General features: G+C 45.7%; 4 protein-coding genes across 7 annotated transcripts; 3 read left to right on the forward strand and 1 right to left on the reverse strand.

Annotated features, from left to right (window-relative positions):
- Window positions 1–1,771: 1,771 nt before the first annotated feature.
- Window positions 1,772–3,817, forward strand: gcm (glial cells missing). The gene is made up of 2 exons (XM_017249853.3): window positions 1,772–2,248; window positions 2,313–3,817. The coding sequence occupies exons 1-2, from the start codon at window positions 1,863–1,865 to the stop codon at window positions 3,412–3,414; spliced, it is 1,488 nt and encodes a 495-aa protein (XP_017105342.2). The 5' UTR covers window positions 1,772–1,862; the 3' UTR covers window positions 3,415–3,817.
- Window positions 3,818–4,972: 1,155 nt separating this feature from the next.
- LOC108131154 (cyclin-dependent kinase 11A-like) lies at window positions 4,973–5,947 on the forward strand. 2 transcript variants are annotated; one of them, XM_017249890.3, is made up of 2 exons: window positions 4,973–5,129; window positions 5,196–5,947. In XM_017249890.3, exon 2 carries the CDS (start codon window positions 5,208–5,210, stop codon window positions 5,787–5,789), a length of 582 nt encoding a protein of 193 aa, XP_017105379.2. In that variant the 5' UTR covers window positions 4,973–5,129; window positions 5,196–5,207; the 3' UTR covers window positions 5,790–5,947. The 2 variants fall into 2 exon arrangements, with proteins under 2 accessions (XP_017105379.2, XP_070133635.1); XM_070277534.1 differs by having other exon boundaries at window positions 5,000–5,140.
- A 956-nt stretch (window positions 5,948–6,903) lies between these two features.
- Mtpalpha (monolysocardiolipin acyltransferase Mtpalpha) lies at window positions 6,904–10,033 on the forward strand. The gene is made up of 5 exons (XM_017250149.3): window positions 6,904–7,159; window positions 7,415–8,157; window positions 8,212–8,352; window positions 8,408–9,177; window positions 9,241–10,033. Exons 1-5 carry the CDS (start codon window positions 7,084–7,086, stop codon window positions 9,875–9,877), a joined length of 2,367 nt encoding a protein of 788 aa, XP_017105638.3. The 5' UTR covers window positions 6,904–7,083; the 3' UTR covers window positions 9,878–10,033.
- brwl (brickwall) lies at window positions 10,018–16,506 on the reverse strand. 3 transcript variants are annotated; one of them, XM_070276953.1, is made up of 4 exons: window positions 16,311–16,506; window positions 11,493–11,774; window positions 11,382–11,434; window positions 10,018–11,317 (listed from the first exon to the last, which is right to left on the reverse strand). In XM_070276953.1, the coding sequence occupies exons 2-4, from the start codon at window positions 11,753–11,755 to the stop codon at window positions 10,338–10,340; spliced, it is 1,296 nt and encodes a 431-aa protein (XP_070133054.1). In that variant the 5' UTR covers window positions 11,756–11,774; window positions 16,311–16,506; the 3' UTR covers window positions 10,018–10,337. The 3 variants fall into 3 exon arrangements, with proteins under 3 accessions (XP_070133054.1, XP_017105640.2, XP_017105639.2); XM_017250151.3 differs by lacking the exon at window positions 16,311–16,506 and adding an exon at window positions 15,240–15,582; XM_017250150.3 differs by lacking the exon at window positions 16,311–16,506 and adding an exon at window positions 12,727–12,808.
- Between the last annotated feature and the right edge of the window lie 719 nt (window positions 16,507–17,225).

Genomic DNA, 17,225 nt, shown 5'->3' on the forward strand with positions numbered 1-17,225 from the left:
CACTCACTCTAATCCCTGACCAAATCCCTAGCATCTCTATCCCTAGCCAGGGGGCGTTACTTCCCACAGACACCGCAAAACAGATGGGGTAGAATTCCGAATTTACGATGACATTTATGCGTAATTTTTGGTTTAGTTTTATGGCCAGATCTTCGAAATCATCGGAAAGAGTTCTGACACCCGCAGCGAGAGTGTCTAATAAATTTGATTGGAAAGTGATCGCCAGTAATTGAAACGGAACAGTTAATTTCGGGCATCATTAAAGGGCCACACCCACCGGAAAAGTAAAACCAGGTAGTCGAGGACGACCTCTCCAGGACTTCCAGCCTCACCATATAGTATATGCAACGTCATGACTTTCTTCCGTGTCAACGCCTCTCGATTCAATCCCGAGTCCCAGGAGCACCCTTTCCCATTGTCACCACCCCGGTAATCCTTTTGTAGCTCCTATCGCGTGCTACGATCCTAGTCGACTCCTTGGGAGAAAAAGGCGCCGCGGGTTGCTCGCTCAGTTCGTGTCATAATTGCATGGCTTTCTGGTCGTGGAAGTGTGAAAATTACTATGGTCTCTGGTCTATGGACCTCACCCTTTCAGGAATCTTAATGATTATGTTTGTTGGGTTTATCTCCGACTTGAGATCGTTGGACGAAGGGGCCCCGTTAGGAATTTGTTTGCCAACTTTGCTTCATTCATATGCGTGAGTTATGGTATTCCTTTTTTTTGGGCTTCTAGGGGTTGCTTTTCCTTCAAAGGACTCTTTTATTTCCTTTTTTTTTGTTGTTGCTTTTTTTTTTGCGTGCTAAATTGTGTTTTATGTTCAGAGTCTATAGCTGATCTCAGCTTGAAGATAGGACTGCCTTCAAGACATTTCAATTTCCTATTTTTTTGGCAAACGTTTAATTTTTTATCGCCTTGAAGATCGTGAGAAGTAATGCCGTTAGTCTAGGGATGACGATAAAATAATGTAAGATTATGTAATCAGAAATATGGAATACTGTAAACTTCTAAGATCTTTAAGCTTTAATATTTATCCTCAGAGCGTACCTCTCCTCTTCTCTTCAAGTACTGTTAAGTCCTTTGATGGAGTAACTGTCACTGCTCTCTCACCCAAGCGACTCCATTTTGTTTGGAGCTCTTGTTTGCTCTCCATCCCATACCCCCTACCCCTCGCTTCAAAGCAAATACATCGCATCTGCCGGGCTACTATCGCCAGGTGTACCCATCGGAGCTCCTGCCATCCCCAGATGCCCCCTCTCCCCTCTCTTGTGTTTTAAACTTTTTTCTGTACTTAATTAGCTTTGACTGGGGAGGGGGGGACATATGGTGCATGCCCCTTCCATTGGGTTAATATCGTACAATTATTCAGTGGAGCGCGTGCTGCAACCGCAGGTGCTAGAGCAGAGCAGCACCACAGCTTGTTCCTGTTACCGTTCTCATTCTCCTCTCCTCTCCTCGCTGTAGCTCCACTTCCACTTCCACTTCCAATTTCCAGCTCCCATCTCACATTTCTCCCAGGTGCTGGTGCTACCAATCAAACCAGCTCGTGCTCGAAACTCTCTCGCTCTCTCTCTGCTTCCAGTTTGAAGTACCGGATAAGCAGAGACTGGAAGTCAGCCAATGGCATGAACCAACCCCGGTTTAACCCCGTGCGGCTAGCTCTGTGAGGCTTCGGCTGATAGCAACTTAACAGATCTGCGCACAGCGGGACCAGTTAGTCAGCCTTGCGCAGTCGATGCGAACGGACGCGTCGTTCTCCAAAAGAAAAAAGACCAGAAAGTAGAACCAGACTTGAATCAGAAAATACCACAAAGACCTTCTAAAAAATCGCGAGTGTTGAAATTTAATAAAATTTTCGAAAAAAATGGTATTGAACGGTATGACAATGCCAATGCCAGTGCCCCTGCCCGTGCCCAGTCCTCCGGCCACAAAGTCTCGAGTGGCCATCGACTGGGACATCAACGACGCCAAGATGCCGTCGGTGGGAGAGTTCGATGACTTCAGTGACTGGGCCAATGGACACTGCCGCCTGATCTACTCCTCCCACAGCGACGAGGCCAGGAAGCACGCCAGTGGCTGGGCCATGCGGAACACCAACAACCACAACGTCAACATTTTGAAGAAGAGCTGCCTGGGAGTGCTCCTCTGCAGTGCCAAGTGCAAGCTGCCCAACGGTGCCAGTGTCCACCTGAGACCCGCCATTTGCGACAAGGCCAGGCGGAAGCAGCAGGGCAAACAGTGTCCCAATAGGTGGGTTTACCAAACCGAGATCCTTCCTCGTAGCCGAAACTAACCTTAAAATTTCAATTTATAGAAACTGCAATGGACGCTTGGAGATCCAGCCCTGCCGTGGACATTGCGGCTATCCAGTCACCCACTTCTGGCGACGAGACGGCAATGGCATCTACTTCCAGGCCAAGGGCACACACGATCACCCCAGGCCGGAGGCCAAGGGATCCATTGAGGCCAGACGCCTCCTGGCCGGAGGAGCTGGAAGACGCGTGCGCAGCTTGGCCGTGATGCTGGCCCGGGAGTCGGCCCTCAGCGACAAGCTGAGCAGCCTGAGACCCGCCAAGCGCCAGGCCAAGACCCAACTGATGCAGGAGGGTGGTAAACGCAAGAGGCTGGCCAGTGGCCAGGAGATCAGCCAAAGTAACCAGGACATGCTGGTAGTCTCGGCCTGCCTGCCGGCCACAGCCACATCCACTCCCACAACACAGAATGGAAACTTCAATCAGAACCAAAGCCCGTACAGCTCGACAGGATCCAGTCAGTGGAGCGGGGAGCTGTACTACGGACCGGAGGGCCAGACCGGATATCACAACGGAGTGTATGACTACGACATGCTCCACTCGCCGCTCTCCTCCCACAGCTCCACGGGCAGCTACTACACGGAGAACCTGCCCCAGCAGATGCCGCCCCAGCAGCCACAGCAACACCAGCAGTTGTCCACCAGCTTCGAGCAGCCCATCGCCTCCAGCTTCCAGTGCGGCATGCCCCTGTACGAGAGCTGCGACGACACCTCCAGCCTGACCAGCAGCTCGGGCTACAGCTCCGAGGACTACAGCTACTTCAACGGCGGCTATCTGCCCAACGTTCTGGACGTGAGCAGCCAGACCAACCAGAGCCACAATCCCAGCCAGGACAGTAGCTTCTACACAACCAGTTCGGAGATCTTCAGCGTGTTCGAGTCGACCCTGAATGGAGGAGGAGCCACTGCCGTGGATCTGCTGTACGACGAATCGGCCGCCTATCAGCAGGCGGGGCAGAGTAACTTCCTGCCACTCACCAGCTACCAGGTGGAGCAGCAGGATCAGCTGCAGAACGGGGACTACTACTACAGCAACTCGGGAGTGGACAACGTGTGGAACATCCAGATGGACTCGACCTACCAGCCAGCCCCGGCCTACTGCTAGGAGTCGAGGACATGACCCACAGATCTCTCCATGAGCCAATGACTGACTCAATCGATCCACTCAAGCGTTGTTCTAGTCCCTAGTTGGTTTCCATTTATGTTCCCATTGCTTGTTGGTTCAACTATTATGTAAGAGATATTGAATTGTACTAGTATGTTTCTAGTTGGTACTCTGGTACATGTTTCCCCAGCTATTCCAAAGTTTTAGTAAAAGTAAGAATAATATTTGTAATCTTTAATCTTAAATCTTAAATCTGTAAGAGTATTAAGCCGCATTGCCCACCTATTTATGAACATTTTTGTGTAAAAATAAACGATTTTTGAGAAAACGAAATCAATGGTTGCCCTTTCGATGCTTATAAATGGGCAGGGAAAAGACTTGAGAATCGAATTCCGCCCCGGGGGGTCTCCAGACCCTGCTCCTTCAAGCGTAAGTATTCATTGAAAGAAACGTATATAATCGCAGGGATATTCGAGTCTGGGAACTTCTTGGGAAGAACGACATGTAACTTTACGCAACAATGATTACTATATGCTTTTGTTCTAATTAACAATAATAGGTTTTGTTAATAAATTAGCATTAGAGAGAGATTTTATGATAATTTAATTGTTAAATCTATAATCCCTGACATATTTATCCTATTTTTTTTTTAATAGTTTACTCAACGCCTGCCTGAAAAAAATATTTCAAGGGCAATTAAAAGGCTTAGCTCCTGTCAAAGGCCTCTCAAAATTTTTATTTTCTATTTTGTATTTTTTTTTTCTAAACCGATTATAAATAATTAAAATAAAAAAAAAAGGTCGATTGTTGGGAAGGGGTTGGACCAGCACCAGTACCAGAACCAGGAGTACTCGAACCCTAATGGGGGTTTGATCTCGAAACCATAAACAAAACGCCCATTAGTTGTCATGTCCCTGGCTGGGAAAGTGTGCCGCCGGCGCGTGCGTATCCTTTCAAGGATATTCGCGCACCTAAAAAAGAGGAATGACTTTGTTTCTAAACTTTTACTACTATTTGCATATATAATTCGAGTACCCTTTAGGGTAAATGAAAACATTTAAAATATTTTGATTTCATTTATGTTAATTTCCAGCCATAAATCACAAACCGAACGTGTGCTTCCTGTCTTCCTGCCTGCTCCTGCTCCTGCTACTGCTATTTGTCCTTGGTGTTTGATTAGCCCTCCACCCTAGAGTCCTAGAGTCCCAGAGTCCTTGCATGCAAATGAGAGTCACTGACTCTGATGTTCATTTGGTGTTATCCTTCGTAGGACGAGGGAGGGTTATATTCGTTGGCAAAAAAGGCATTATGCAAATTAACTGAAGCTGATCCCAATGTAATTCAATATGCGCGTGAATGAAGGTCCTGCATCCTTTGAGGTTTTCACAAATTCGCAAATTCGCAATTCAGCAAACTAATTTTAAATTCATGCCAATATTATACGCTCTTAATTTGTAAATCTGCTAATGGAGATGTCTTCATCAAGGGTTTCATGCAAAAATATCTCCATCTAGTTATCTTTTTTTCTGAAAATTTTTGAAAATCTTAAAAATTTTAAACCCAGTAGGCTATATTAGTTAACCAGCCAATAGCTCCAACTATTTCAGTTCATATCATATTCGTATTTCGACTAAAACACATCAGTGTACATTTTTTGGGAAATTTTTAAATCGGGTTTTTATACCATATTCTACAGCAGTTTAGAACCCAATTTCGTAATAAAATTGTACCAAAATTTATTTAAAATTTTACAAAAATTAATTCTAAAATTTATTTTATAGAATTCAGTCGGTATGGCTCCTCGTTGGAATCAAAATAATGACACCCCCGACCGCAAACTCGGTGTCTCTGCCCGTTCCCGGGTCATTCGGCGTCGCCCACTCTTCCAGGGTGTAGTGGGCGTTCGGGCCCAGCGCCGTGGCCGTCTCTATACCATTCGTGAGATCCAGATCTTGGGCCGTGACATTTCTCAAAACCACGAGGAAGAAATGGCGGAGCTCTCGCTGATGGCCACCAGAACTATGACTGAACAAGAGCTACCGATGTACATCGATGTAACCGCCGGGCGCGATGTGGAGCTCCGTGATGAGGAGTTCTTCTATATGGAGCCAGTTCTGTTCCTCCGTGATGACTATGACACAGATATGACCTTTGGATGTGGTCAGGCTGTGGAATCTGGATCCTCTTCTACTGACGAGGATGGTGAGGAAGAAGAGGATGCCGACGCCAATGAGGAAGAAGAGGATGCCGAAGCCAATGAGGAAGAGGAGGATGCCGAAGCCAACGAGGAAGAGGACGAGGAAGAAGACGAGGAAGCCAACGAAGGGGATACCGACGAATCCGAGGAATCGGAGCAGGGCCACTCCACCGAATAGAGAGGGCTCCTAGTTAGTTTTAGGGTTCATATATTTTATAGTTCTCCCAGAAACCACAAAACTGCTTTCAAAAAATAATTTCAATAATTTCAAATTTCAATGTGTAACCAATAAAAGATGGAAGTTACTAGCTGTCAGTAACTAGTATTACCCACTAATATTAATAGTCCTTAAAAAGGTCGGGACATCCTGCTACCAGCATTTGATGGATGGACCAGATCGAGTGTGACTTTTGTGACTCCTGGCACATCATCAACCTCGGATCAACCTCGGATCAGTGGAGAAATCAAAACCACAGCTGCCGCTTCTGGGGAAAAACGATTAACTATTTATTTAATGTGTTATGTAAGAGTAGAGGCCACAAAGGCGTGTGTTGCCACAATAAAGTCGACAAGCCTGACAATGTGGCGAAATCGCATCCGAAACTATTTAGGAGAGGCCACTTCAAAGGACAATGGGAGTCCTGGCAGCCAATGAGGCGCGCTTAATTCGCCTTGAATGAGTCCTGCTGGATCCACTAGATCCCTGATCCGAGGAAACGACCTGAAAAATTCGAGTGACATCCGTGTCCCGCAAATTGTGTGGTGCGGTGCGGTGTGGTGTGGCCTGTTTATTGCCCGACGAGGAGCGGGGTGGGTCAGCGTGGAAAAACGCCCGCAAACAATGCCAGGGTTTTCATTGTTTTACCAAAAAAAAAAAAAGGTATCTTGACACAAGCGAAAAGCCAACTAAAAAAAGAAAATAAATTCAAAACTATATTACTTTCCAGTTTATTAAAATTTTTGGTTTTAAAAAATATTAAATCGTATTTAAGGAAAGGAATGGGGTTTTAAATAGAAAATTAAAATTAATTTAAGGCTGTATTTCAAACTGTGTAAAAATAATGATAATGAAAAATATAAGCAAACAAAGCAAAACATTTTAAAAAAATATATTTTTATAATAATCTATAGCTAGCGCCACCTACTTAGATTTTTAAAAACTATAAACGTTATTTTAATCGATAATTCGATAGCTTAGCTTTGGTGTTGCCAACTCTAAGATTAACTTCCAGCGCCATCTATAAGTGACGATAGAAAAACATGACTTTGGGCACACTAATACCACAGTGGGACCAAAACTATATAACTTGCCACTGTGCGCAACAAGTCGAATTGCCGCATAGTTTTTTTTAGCAGTTGCAGATTCGCGAACACATAACACAGTCCCCAGAACAAAGTTCTTCCAAAATCCACATAAAATAGAATAATAGTTAAGCATAAAGTGAACTTCGAACAAATTTAAAGGCTGTGCAATGTCGGCAACCAGATTTCTGAGTGCAGTTGGACAAATATCCCGGCAGCAGTTGTTGCAGAATAAGTGCACCAGAGGTGAGTAATAAAAGGGGGGTTCCAATTACAAGGACTAAAAGCTAGAAAGGGGGTACAGTACAGGTGCGAAAGGTGCGACTTTCCCTTTCCCTATCCCTTTCACTCTTTCGCTCCCCCGCGGACGCTGGCGCATAACTGGACTTTGCACTTTGTACTCTTCTGTCGCTTGACGTCGACACTTGGCGTCTCTTTCGCGACTCGCCGAGTACTCGGAGATAGCGGCGACCACTAATCGAAATCTTTAACCCCTCGCAGCCCTGCCCGTTTCGAGCCAGCTGCTCCTCCAGCAGCACCGCCGCCTCATGTCCACCAACCCCGCTCCCGCTGTGGCCGCTGCCAACAAACATCTGCACACCAAGGTGGTTAACGGTGTCCTGGTCATCCGGTTCGACTCCCCCAACGCCAAGGTCAACTCCCTGGGCAGCGAGGTCAGCAATGAGTTCGAACGCGTCATCAAGGATCTGGAAACGAACCCCGCCGTCAACTCGGCGGTGCTCATCTCCGGCAAGCCGGGATGCTTCGTGGCTGGAGCCGATATCGGTATGCTGGAGAACTGCCAGACAGCGGAGGAGGCCACCCTGATCTCCCACGGGGCTCAGCTGATGTTCGACCGCATGGAACGCAGCCGGAAGCCCATTGTGGCCGCCATCAACGGCGTCTGCCTGGGCGGTGGTCTGGAGCTGGCCCTGGCCTGCCACTACCGCATCGCCACCAAGGACAGCAAGACCAAGCTGGGCTTGCCGGAGGTCATGCTGGGTCTCCTGCCCGGCGGTGGCGGCACTGTGCGTCTGCCCAAGCTCACCTCCGTGCCCACGGCCCTGGATCTGGAGCTGACCGGCAAGCAGGTGCGCGCCGACCGTGCCAAGCGACTGGGCATTGTTGATCTGCTGGTGGATCCCCTCGGACCTGGACTCCAGCCGGCCGAGCAGAACACCATCGAGTATCTGGAGAAGACTGCCGTGCAGGTGGCCAGTGACCTGGCCAGCGGAAAGATCCGCGTAAGATCTTGAAGAGTCGGGGTTTTGGAACATATCTAACATCATATCTTCCAGGTTAACCGCGAGAAGACCGGCCTGGTCAACAAGATCCAGTCCTTTGTGATGGAAACCGATTTCGTGAAGAACAAGATCTTCGACACGGCCAGGAAGCAGGTCCTGAAAGCCTCCAATGGACTCTATCCCGCTCCCCTCAAGGTAGGCCATTCCCTCAAGCTTTCCAAACGAGATTCTTTCATAGTGACTCCAACAGATCCTCGATGTGGTGCGAGCTGGTGTGGACAAGGGCTCCGAGGCGGGCTACGAGGCCGAGCGCAAGGGCTTCGGTGAGCTGTCTGCCACGCCCGAGTCCAAGGGCCTGATCGCCCTTTTCCGTGGCCAGACGGAGTGCAAGAAGAACCGCTTCGGCAAGCCAGAGCGGCAGGTCAAGACTGTCGGTGTCCTGGGTGCTGGCCTGATGGGCGCCGGCATCGTCCAGGTGTCCGTCGACAAGGGCTACCAGGTGGTGATGAAGGACGCCACCGAAGCCGGCCTGGGCCGCGGCATCGGTCAGGTGCAGAAGGGCCTGGAGACCGCTGTGAAGCGCAAGCGAATCTCGGCTCTGGAACGCGACCAGACCCTGGCTAACCTCCGACCCACCCTGGACTACAGCGACTTCAAGAACGCGGACATCATCATTGAGGCCGTGTTCGAAGACATTAAGATTAAGCACAAGGTGATCAAGGAGCTGGAGGCTGTGGTGCCCGAGCACTGCATCATTGCCACCAACACCAGCGCCATTCCCATCACAAAGATTGCCGCCGGCAGCTCCCGTCCCGAGAAGGTTGTGGGCATGCACTACTTCTCGCCCGTGGATAAGATGCAGCTGCTGGAGATCATCACCCACCCAGGCACCTCCAAGGACACCGTGGCCCAGGCCGTGGCTGTGGGCCTCAAGCAGGGCAAGGTCGTCATCACCGTGGGCGATGGTCCTGGTTTCTACACCACCCGCATTCTGGCCACCATGCTGTCGGAAGCCATAAGGTTTGTGAATATCTTGGTAGGATTGGGTATCTTGGATTAACTCTCTCCGCTTTCGTCTTGCAGACTGCTCCAGGAAGGCGTGGATGCCAAGGATCTCGACCAGTATACCAAAAAGTTCGGCTTCCCCGTGGGTGCCGCCACCCTGGCCGATGAGGTCGGCATCGACGTGGGCTCCCACATTGCCGTGGATCTGGCCAAGGCCTTCGGCGACCGTTTCAGCGGCGGCAACCTGGAGGTGATGAACGACCTGGTCCTGGCCGGCTTCCTGGGCCGCAAGTCTGGCAAGGGCATTTTCCTCTACGATGGCCAGTCGAAGGGCTCCCGTCCGATCAACAACGACGCCCTGGAGATTGTCAAACAGAAGTACTCCCTGGTCTCCAAGGGCGCCAACACACCCGAAGACCTGACCCTCCGCCTGGTGTCGCGTTTCGTCAACGAAGCTGTGCTCTGCCTGGAGGAGAAGATCCTCGATAGCCCACTCGAGGGAGATGTGGGCGCTGTCTTCGGCCTGGGCTTCCCGCCATTCTCCGGCGGACCCTTCCGCTGGGTCGATCAATACGGAGCCGGAAAGCTGGTCAGCAAGATGCAGTCGTACGCCGAGCTCTACGGCGCTCCCTTCAAGCCCGCCCAGACCCTCCTGGACATGGCCAAGGACCCATCGAAGAAGTTCTACCCCAAGACTGGCTCCTCGAAATTGTAGATCCGATCCGATATCAGCCAACGATACTTAGCTTGTAGTTCGAAGACAGGGCGTGTCCCTGGGCATTTCTCTTGTAGTGGGCATAGCCCCCCATCCAGAACATCCTCTGAAGAAGTCATCCGATTTCTTAAAATATTAAATATATAGTTTGTCGTATTCTCGGATCGTTTATTATTTTGACACAGCAGTTTTGATATCCTTATAACTCGTGACTTAATATGGAACAGCTTTGTACATCGATTCTGTGGCTTAATCTCTACAAGTACACATATATACACATCCTTAATCCTAATCTTGAAGCTCGTCGTCACAAACCAGAAGGAATAGTCGAGCTTGATGGCTTGGCGGGATTGGAAACCTCTGGAGCCCCCACCTGTAACACAACACATGGACCGTGAGCGGATTGGAGTCCCCCCTTAAGTAACTCTTACATCGTACATCCTAGTTTCTAGTTAAGGATTCACTGTTTCCGCCAATCTCGGCCAGCAGTGCGTCTCGACTGTTTCGAAACACTGTTCACTGATCCCCCATTGCTGCTACTGCCACTGCCGTTGAGCAGTCCACCTCCGTTGCAACGCTCCTGGGAGGGATAGCGGGTGACCACGTCGTCGATCAGCTCCAGGATGCCGATCTTGAACTTGCGACGCTGCTGGGCCGTCAGGTTGGCAATGTCCGGCAGGATGCTGCGAAAGAAGTCCATGTCCGCGGCCTCCGAGACACTGAGGCCGCCGTAGAGATTGCCTCCGTTGGTTATCGTGCTGGTGGCCTCGCACTCCGTCTTGATCCTCTTGGCGCTACTCGCCTCGAACGACGGGGCATGGTGCTCCATGGACAGACTCAGGGAGTGGGGGTGGTAGTGCAGGGGCGGTGGGGTGCCGCGACCCGAGTCACCGTACATGAGCTGGGACCCGGTCTCAGCCAGCTGGACGTCGGGAATAAAGTTCTGCATGCTGTCCGCGCTCGCCGTTTCGCTCCTGGCGGGTGATCCCGGTCCGATCTTCTCATGGACGGCGTTGGGGGTGTTGGGCGCCGCCACCCCCCTCTGCTGGCAGAGAGTGCTGGCCACCGTGGGATCAAAGGCATCTATAGTCTCCTCGTCATCGTTCTCCGATATCGAGTGCTTCATCACCATCATGTCCTCGCTGGGATCTCCCCCGTTCCTGTGGATGTTCTCGTTGTTGGTAGTGGCGATGTTGGAGCAGTAGATGTTGTCCGATCCGATCAGGTGCGGCATACTATGATGCTGAGATAGCTGATACAGGGACGCCAGGCTGGAGTTGCTCTCCAGGGAGTTCCGCGTGGACTTCAGGAAGGGCAGCAGAAAGGCCATGTGCTCGGTGAGATAGTAGGGCTTGTGTTGGGGCTCCGACCCAGCCTGTTGCTTGATGTACCGGGAGAGGCAGGCGCGCAGATTCCTCCAACGTTCCTTGCAGTGGATCACTAGGGGATGAAAGGTATCCTTTGGTTATCAAAGATGGTTATCGGAAGGGCTTCTTGAACTCACCACTTTCCCGGGTCTCCTTGGATATCAGAACCCAGGCCTTCTCCTGGTTGTCTCTGGAAGGGTTAATCGTTAGAAGATCCTGGTAGTTAGCTATTCTGGTTCTTAACCCACCTGTTGCGGTACTCCGGCACCTTCTTGTCGTAGAGACACTTGTGGTGCCGCACCAGGTTCACGAATCGTATGTTGAAGTCCTCGTCCGCCTGCATCACTCGCGAGGTTCCCGATCCCAATCTCGTTGGACTGCGTTGGTAGTTGAACCCGTTGGGGGCGGTGGTGGTGGTGGAGCTTTCGATGTTCTCCCGCTCCTCGCTGTCGTGCTTGGTGGTGTTGTTCCTGCTGTTCGTGGTGCTATTGCTCCGCGTTGAGGTGGTCATACTTAGGGCTAGATTAGGGCTAGAAATATAGGAATTTTTTAAACTATTAGTATAGCTACTAACTTTTAATTTAGTTATTAATTAGCAACGTTCTGGGGTTTTGAAAAAGACCTTTAGTTAGTTAAGATCTGAAAGAGTATTCAGTTTGGCAAATACTCAAATATTAGACTTGCCGCACCCCTCCCTCCCCCTCCCACTCACCATACCTATTCAGACAAACAAAGAGAATTCTCTTCGAATCTTTTGCGTTTTCGTTTTCTTTCTATTTTTTTTGTTTTTGTTTTTTTTTTTGTGCATGTTGTTGCTTGTTTGTGTTGGTTGGTGTTGCTGCTGTCTCAGCAAACGGCGATAGAGCTTTTTAGCTTCTGCTGCTGCTGCTCTGCCCGGCAATGTTATATTCTTCTTGTTGTTGTTATTGTTGTTGTCATATATATTTTGTGAAACTTAATAAAACATTGCGGCCAGACTTTGTTGTAGTTGTATCATTATTTTCAGTACAGTTTTTGCAAAACTGGAAAGCACCGAGCAACGTTGATGTTGACAACGACAGCGACAGCGACAATGGAACGGCAGCAACTTTGTTTACTTTTCATATTATTATAGCTACAACAACAACAAAAGCAACTCGAAATAACAGGCAGCCATAAAAATAAAAGGCTATTTGGATGTTTGTGCTGCCTGGATGTTGTTGTTGTTGTTGGTCTTGTGTTTTTTTATTGCTTTTGTATCTGGCAATGTTGCTTTGAGTTCTTTCCGCCTTATTGTTGTTGTTGTTTGGTTTTAATCGACCTGGCTGAAAGCTTTGCCTGGTTCACTGATAACAGTAAAAATAAAAGAAAAACAAGCAACAAAAGCATCATCAGCAACATCAGCCAAATGTTGCAACATGCGAAAACATGTTAAGCAAATGCATCCACATTTGAGTCACGAATAGGTGTCCGGGCACTCACTCGCCGCACTCACTCTCTCACCTCATAGAGTTACTCGCAAATTGAATTGCTCTCGCACCTGCAACTCCACTACTTACTACCTCGACTACCTGTTTCGATTCTAATCGACCCACTCACCAACGCACTCCGCTCCTCTTGCAACTCACTCAGCGGTTTTTCCGCCGATATGCCCCTTTACGTTGGTTTTCCCGATCGATCCCACACCTGCCTGCTGATTTCAAGAAACATACCAGTGCAGCCATAAATCGGTTGAAATAATAAGCTATAGTATTTGAAAAAAAATATATAGAAAGCTAAGCTAAGAAAGCTAAAATTCATACAAATTCATACTATTCATAAGCTTTATTTTGATTTAAAATTTTTTTAATAATTCTATGATATCAAATAATATAATTCTATAATTCAAATAATAATTCATATGTATATGTATATTATATTTGAAGTTTCAGTAACAAAAGTAGATCGAGTACTAATATTACGTTTTTGGCATGCTAATATGGTTCCTCTGAATAAATAAGGTTTCAAATTTTAAGATTTCTAAGGAGTATAATTTTCATATCCAAGCCAACAATACCTTTTTTAATACCTCATATCTAACGAGTTCTATTTCAATATTTTTAGTTGGAAATGGTTAAATCATTACTTCTAATTTTTCTGTAGTGTTATTAAAACGTATTCACGAAAATATACCAAAGATATATACAAAATATCCTGCTATTGCTACATATTCCACATGTCTTGAGTATTTAGCCATTTATACATTTTGTCAGATTTTCTTTAAAATAAAAGTTAACAAGAAGTATCAGAAATTTTAATCTTTAATATTCGCGCCTATATTTGTCAAAATTTTAAAATAAAAATTGTATAAAAACTTGATAGACTTAAAGATTCGACTCAAATATGTTTCTTACAGGGTTCTAAAGAGGTTTTCTATATTAAATAATAGATCTAGCTTTAAATAAGCTAAAATGACAACTCGGAACCAAATCTTTAAAAGATTTCCCGCCACTTTCAGCACCTTGCGCTGAGGCCCACCAGTTTTGAGAAAAACGTGCGCACAGTGGTCTTAAATCATTGAAAAATGCATACTTTTTTCTTCTAAACTATATTCTATAATATACTATACTAAACTATACTATACTATACTATACTCTTCTATACTATATTATATTTTTTTCAGGGTGTTAAAATTGTACAATAACAAGCTGTTGTTTACTCTTTCATATTATATTTATTGTATTATTTTTATTATTTTGTAATTTCTAGCAAAGCAATCTTCTAACATCTCACGTGTTAATGTAATATGAAATATTTAAAAAAAAATGATAAGAAACTGTATAAGGAACCACATTCTTATCAGTTCCTTGAAGCTTTTTGATTAACTACGAAAACTAGTCATTTCATGATAATCATTAGCGTTTTATTGGGAAAAAATAATTGCAAACTAAGAGTATATTTTAAAAATCTAAGAATTACAGAGGTTTTTCTAGGATTTTTTCCTAATCTCTATGTATTACCACTAACCCTATAACATAACTTAAACTAATCATAAGTGTTAGAATAAATAATATGTAACTAACACTAATAATATTAATTACTTTAATTTTAAAATAGTATATAAATTAACAAACGTTCTTTTCTCAGTTGAAAAGTATCTTAACCCTGTCTATTTAATTTTAAACAATACAATTTTAAAAAATGTATAAAATTTTATACTTAATTTAACCCACTGTTCGTGTAAGAATTGTTTTGTTGTTTTTCCCCCTTGATCATCATTATTATCAAAGTACATCATTATGATGGGGAGCAGTGTGCGCGTGTTTTGGTTCTAGCCAATGTACGCTAATGTTGTTGTTGTTTTTATTATTATTGTTGGTTGGCTATAAAGAGTGGGTGTTCAGAGAAGGGTGAGGGGTGGCTATACCAACCTGGCTATAGCAATATTTATTGTATTACGTCTATTTAACATAAACATGTATCAGCATGAGCGCCTCGGTTGGTCTGTGTACTTGTACTCTCAGAAATGTTCATGTTTATATATTAGCAACAACAACAACAACAACAACAACAACAAATACATATAGCAGCGGGGGGAACTAACTAAAAAAGTACAGCTACAGAGCAACAAAATAAAGTAAAAAAAAAAAAACAAAAAAAAATAAAGAAAGAATATATTTCTAAAGCTAACAAAAACACACAGAAAACTTGCAGAAATCCCCGGCGCGCTCTTTGTTCCCTCAGTCCCCCCGACAGGCCCCCTCTTAACCAACACTCCATGGCCCAATGACAGCCAAAGCAACAGCAACAAAAGCAATAACTTTGTTAGATACAACAACAACAAAAACAACAATAGAGACACACACACACAGACATACAAACATTGGCAATCGCATACTCGGCGAACAATATGGAATATAGAATTTTTTTTTTTTTCTTTTCTTGTGATTTGTGTTGTTGTTGTTGTTTTCTGGTTATCGAAGAATTATAAACTATAGGGTTTTTGGAGAGCGCCTCCTCCCCCCTCAACTATTTACCTTACTATCCTTTGGTTGGGACTTTTCGAAAACTCCTTCCTTCCAAAAAAAAAGAGATTTCAAAACAAGGTGGCACACAGGGAAAAAACGGCGCCAAAAAATATTATGTTGCAGCAACAGCAACAACTCGACCGACCGACTGACGTAACGTACAAAAAAATGTTGAATTTGAAATTTCGTGGTTTGGCGGGCGGGCGAGCAGTGCGCGGCGAGCGGTGCTAGACGGTCGGATACTGGCGGCGGACTGTTGGACTGTCCCACTGTGTGTTGTGGCGATGTGGATGGATGTCGTATGTTTCGAGTTGTTCCAAGCGACGGAGGCGACTAAACACACACGGATACCATATACCGAGGCTCGAAAACGAACAGCCGATACGAGATACGAGAGCGACGAGCGGCGGTCGTGGTAGCAAGTATCTATCAGCTACGTAGCTACGTAGAACACTGAAGCAACAACAACACCACAACAACCGAGCAAACAGAGAACACAACGCACAACGAAAACCCTGCTCTCCCTCACACAGATACTCACACACACACACACACATGCAGACGATAACTGAACACTGGAACATAGAGACCATGCCATGCCATGCCATGCCGTACAGCTGGCAGGCAACTTTTTATTGTTGTTGCGAATGAAACAACAAATAATACAAACAATGCACACACACACACACACACCTATACTACCTATATTCGTTTCTGGCCAGAGAAACAGCAACTGCGCGCTACAACGGTACGAATTGCAAAGATACAGATACATGTGGCCGAAGGGTGGCAGGGGGTTGGAACGGTACAGACAAACAAAACATGTTGCACTGTGATGCGAGTGCTAGAGGGCTTTATAGGAATTTTATGTCATAGGATCTTAAGAATAATCTTACAAAGTCTTAAACATACATATATCCACACTTGCCTAATAATTTCCCTGTGTATTTTCCAGTCTAAACAAGTAGTCACCTTGTTATTATATTTCAATCTTCCTCATTTCCTTTTTTTTCCAGTAAAAATAAACAAAAACACTGCCCGCTCGTCTTACCTGCCGCGGCGCTTCAGTTTTTCGCTTACCTTTGTACCAGTGTGCGGCTGCTTCCTCTTCCCCTCGTCGGCTCTAACTCTCAGCGAACATTGAAACAGCGACAGTTGCTTACTCAGCTCACACTCACACACACACACTCATTCGGCAGCTGCTGGCCGCCTCTCAGAATCAACAATAAGGCAAGCAAACAAAAACCATTTGTTGTTGCACGAAAAGCTTCTTTGTTTGTGGGGTTAATTCCGTTTCTGTTGCTCAGTAGCTTTTCAAAAAACATTTGTTTACGTTTTCTCTCATCGGCGATGGCCTCCATTCCCGAAGCTTTGCCAACACGCCAACTTCCTCTCGGGTGCGAAAGATGGCGCCACTGGTTTCCGGTCGGTTTTTCGAAAATGGCTTTCAGATCACGGACACGCAGAGAACATTGAGGCGACGCCATTAAACAAGTTGGTTTCTTTTGTTTGTTTTGAAAAAATTGTCAAAAATTGTAAATACATTTATTAAAATATGGCTTTTTTTTAGAATATTAATTGATGTACATTTCAATGAAAGTTTATGCAGAAAAACTTAATAAAGTTATCCATTTCTTGTTTAATTTTGGAATAAAAGATGGCGTCATCCGCTTACGGGTTTAAGATTGGTCTGAAGATCGAAAGGATCAAGTAGATATTATGATGTTAAATAATTTAAAACCATAATATTTCAATTTATAAATGTATAAAATTGAAAACCTCATTCCCTAAATTCTACCAAGATTTCCAAATTTCCTTTATTTTCAAGAAAAGCTCTTGAAAAGCTCCCAGCCTGCCTCAAACATGCTCATACCCTCCTATATAGATCCTATGTCCTTTGGTGGCGAATCCAAGTCGACTATGAAAACGTTCACGTCACCATCCCCAGCTATTTCCAAAACTTTTTTAATGATTTGTTTACAACTTTGTTGGCCT

This window comes from Drosophila bipectinata, chromosome 2L (assembly GCF_030179905.1).
Source record: "Drosophila bipectinata strain 14024-0381.07 chromosome 2L, DbipHiC1v2, whole genome shotgun sequence".
Classification (NCBI taxonomy): Eukaryota; Metazoa; Arthropoda; class Insecta; order Diptera; family Drosophilidae; genus Drosophila; species Drosophila bipectinata.

Coding starts and splice junctions, on each gene's coding strand:
- gcm (XM_017249853.3), top strand. CDS start 1,863: ATGGTATTGAACGGTATGACAATGCCAATGCCAGTGCCCCTGCCCGTG. Junction 2,249..2,312: donor GGCAAACAGTGTCCCAATAG/GTGGGTTTACCA, acceptor TTCAATTTATAG/AAACTGCAATGGACGCTTGG.
- LOC108131154 (XM_017249890.3), top strand. CDS start 5,208: ATGGCTCCTCGTTGGAATCAAAATAATGACACCCCCGACCGCAAACTC.
- Mtpalpha (XM_017250149.3), top strand. CDS start 7,084: ATGTCGGCAACCAGATTTCTGAGTGCAGTTGGACAAATATCCCGGCAG. Junction 7,160..7,414: donor GCAGAATAAGTGCACCAGAG/GTGAGTAATAAA, acceptor AACCCCTCGCAG/CCCTGCCCGTTTCGAGCCAG. Junction 8,353..8,407: donor TCTATCCCGCTCCCCTCAAG/GTAGGCCATTCC, acceptor TGACTCCAACAG/ATCCTCGATGTGGTGCGAGC.
- brwl (XM_017250150.3), bottom strand. Junction 11,435..11,492: donor GTGCCGGAGTACCGCAACAG/GTGGGTTAAGAA, acceptor TAACCCTTCCAG/AGACAACCAGGAGAAGGCCT. Junction 11,318..11,381: donor CAAGGAGACCCGGGAAAGTG/GTGAGTTCAAGA, acceptor TTCATCCCCTAG/TGATCCACTGCAAGGAACGT.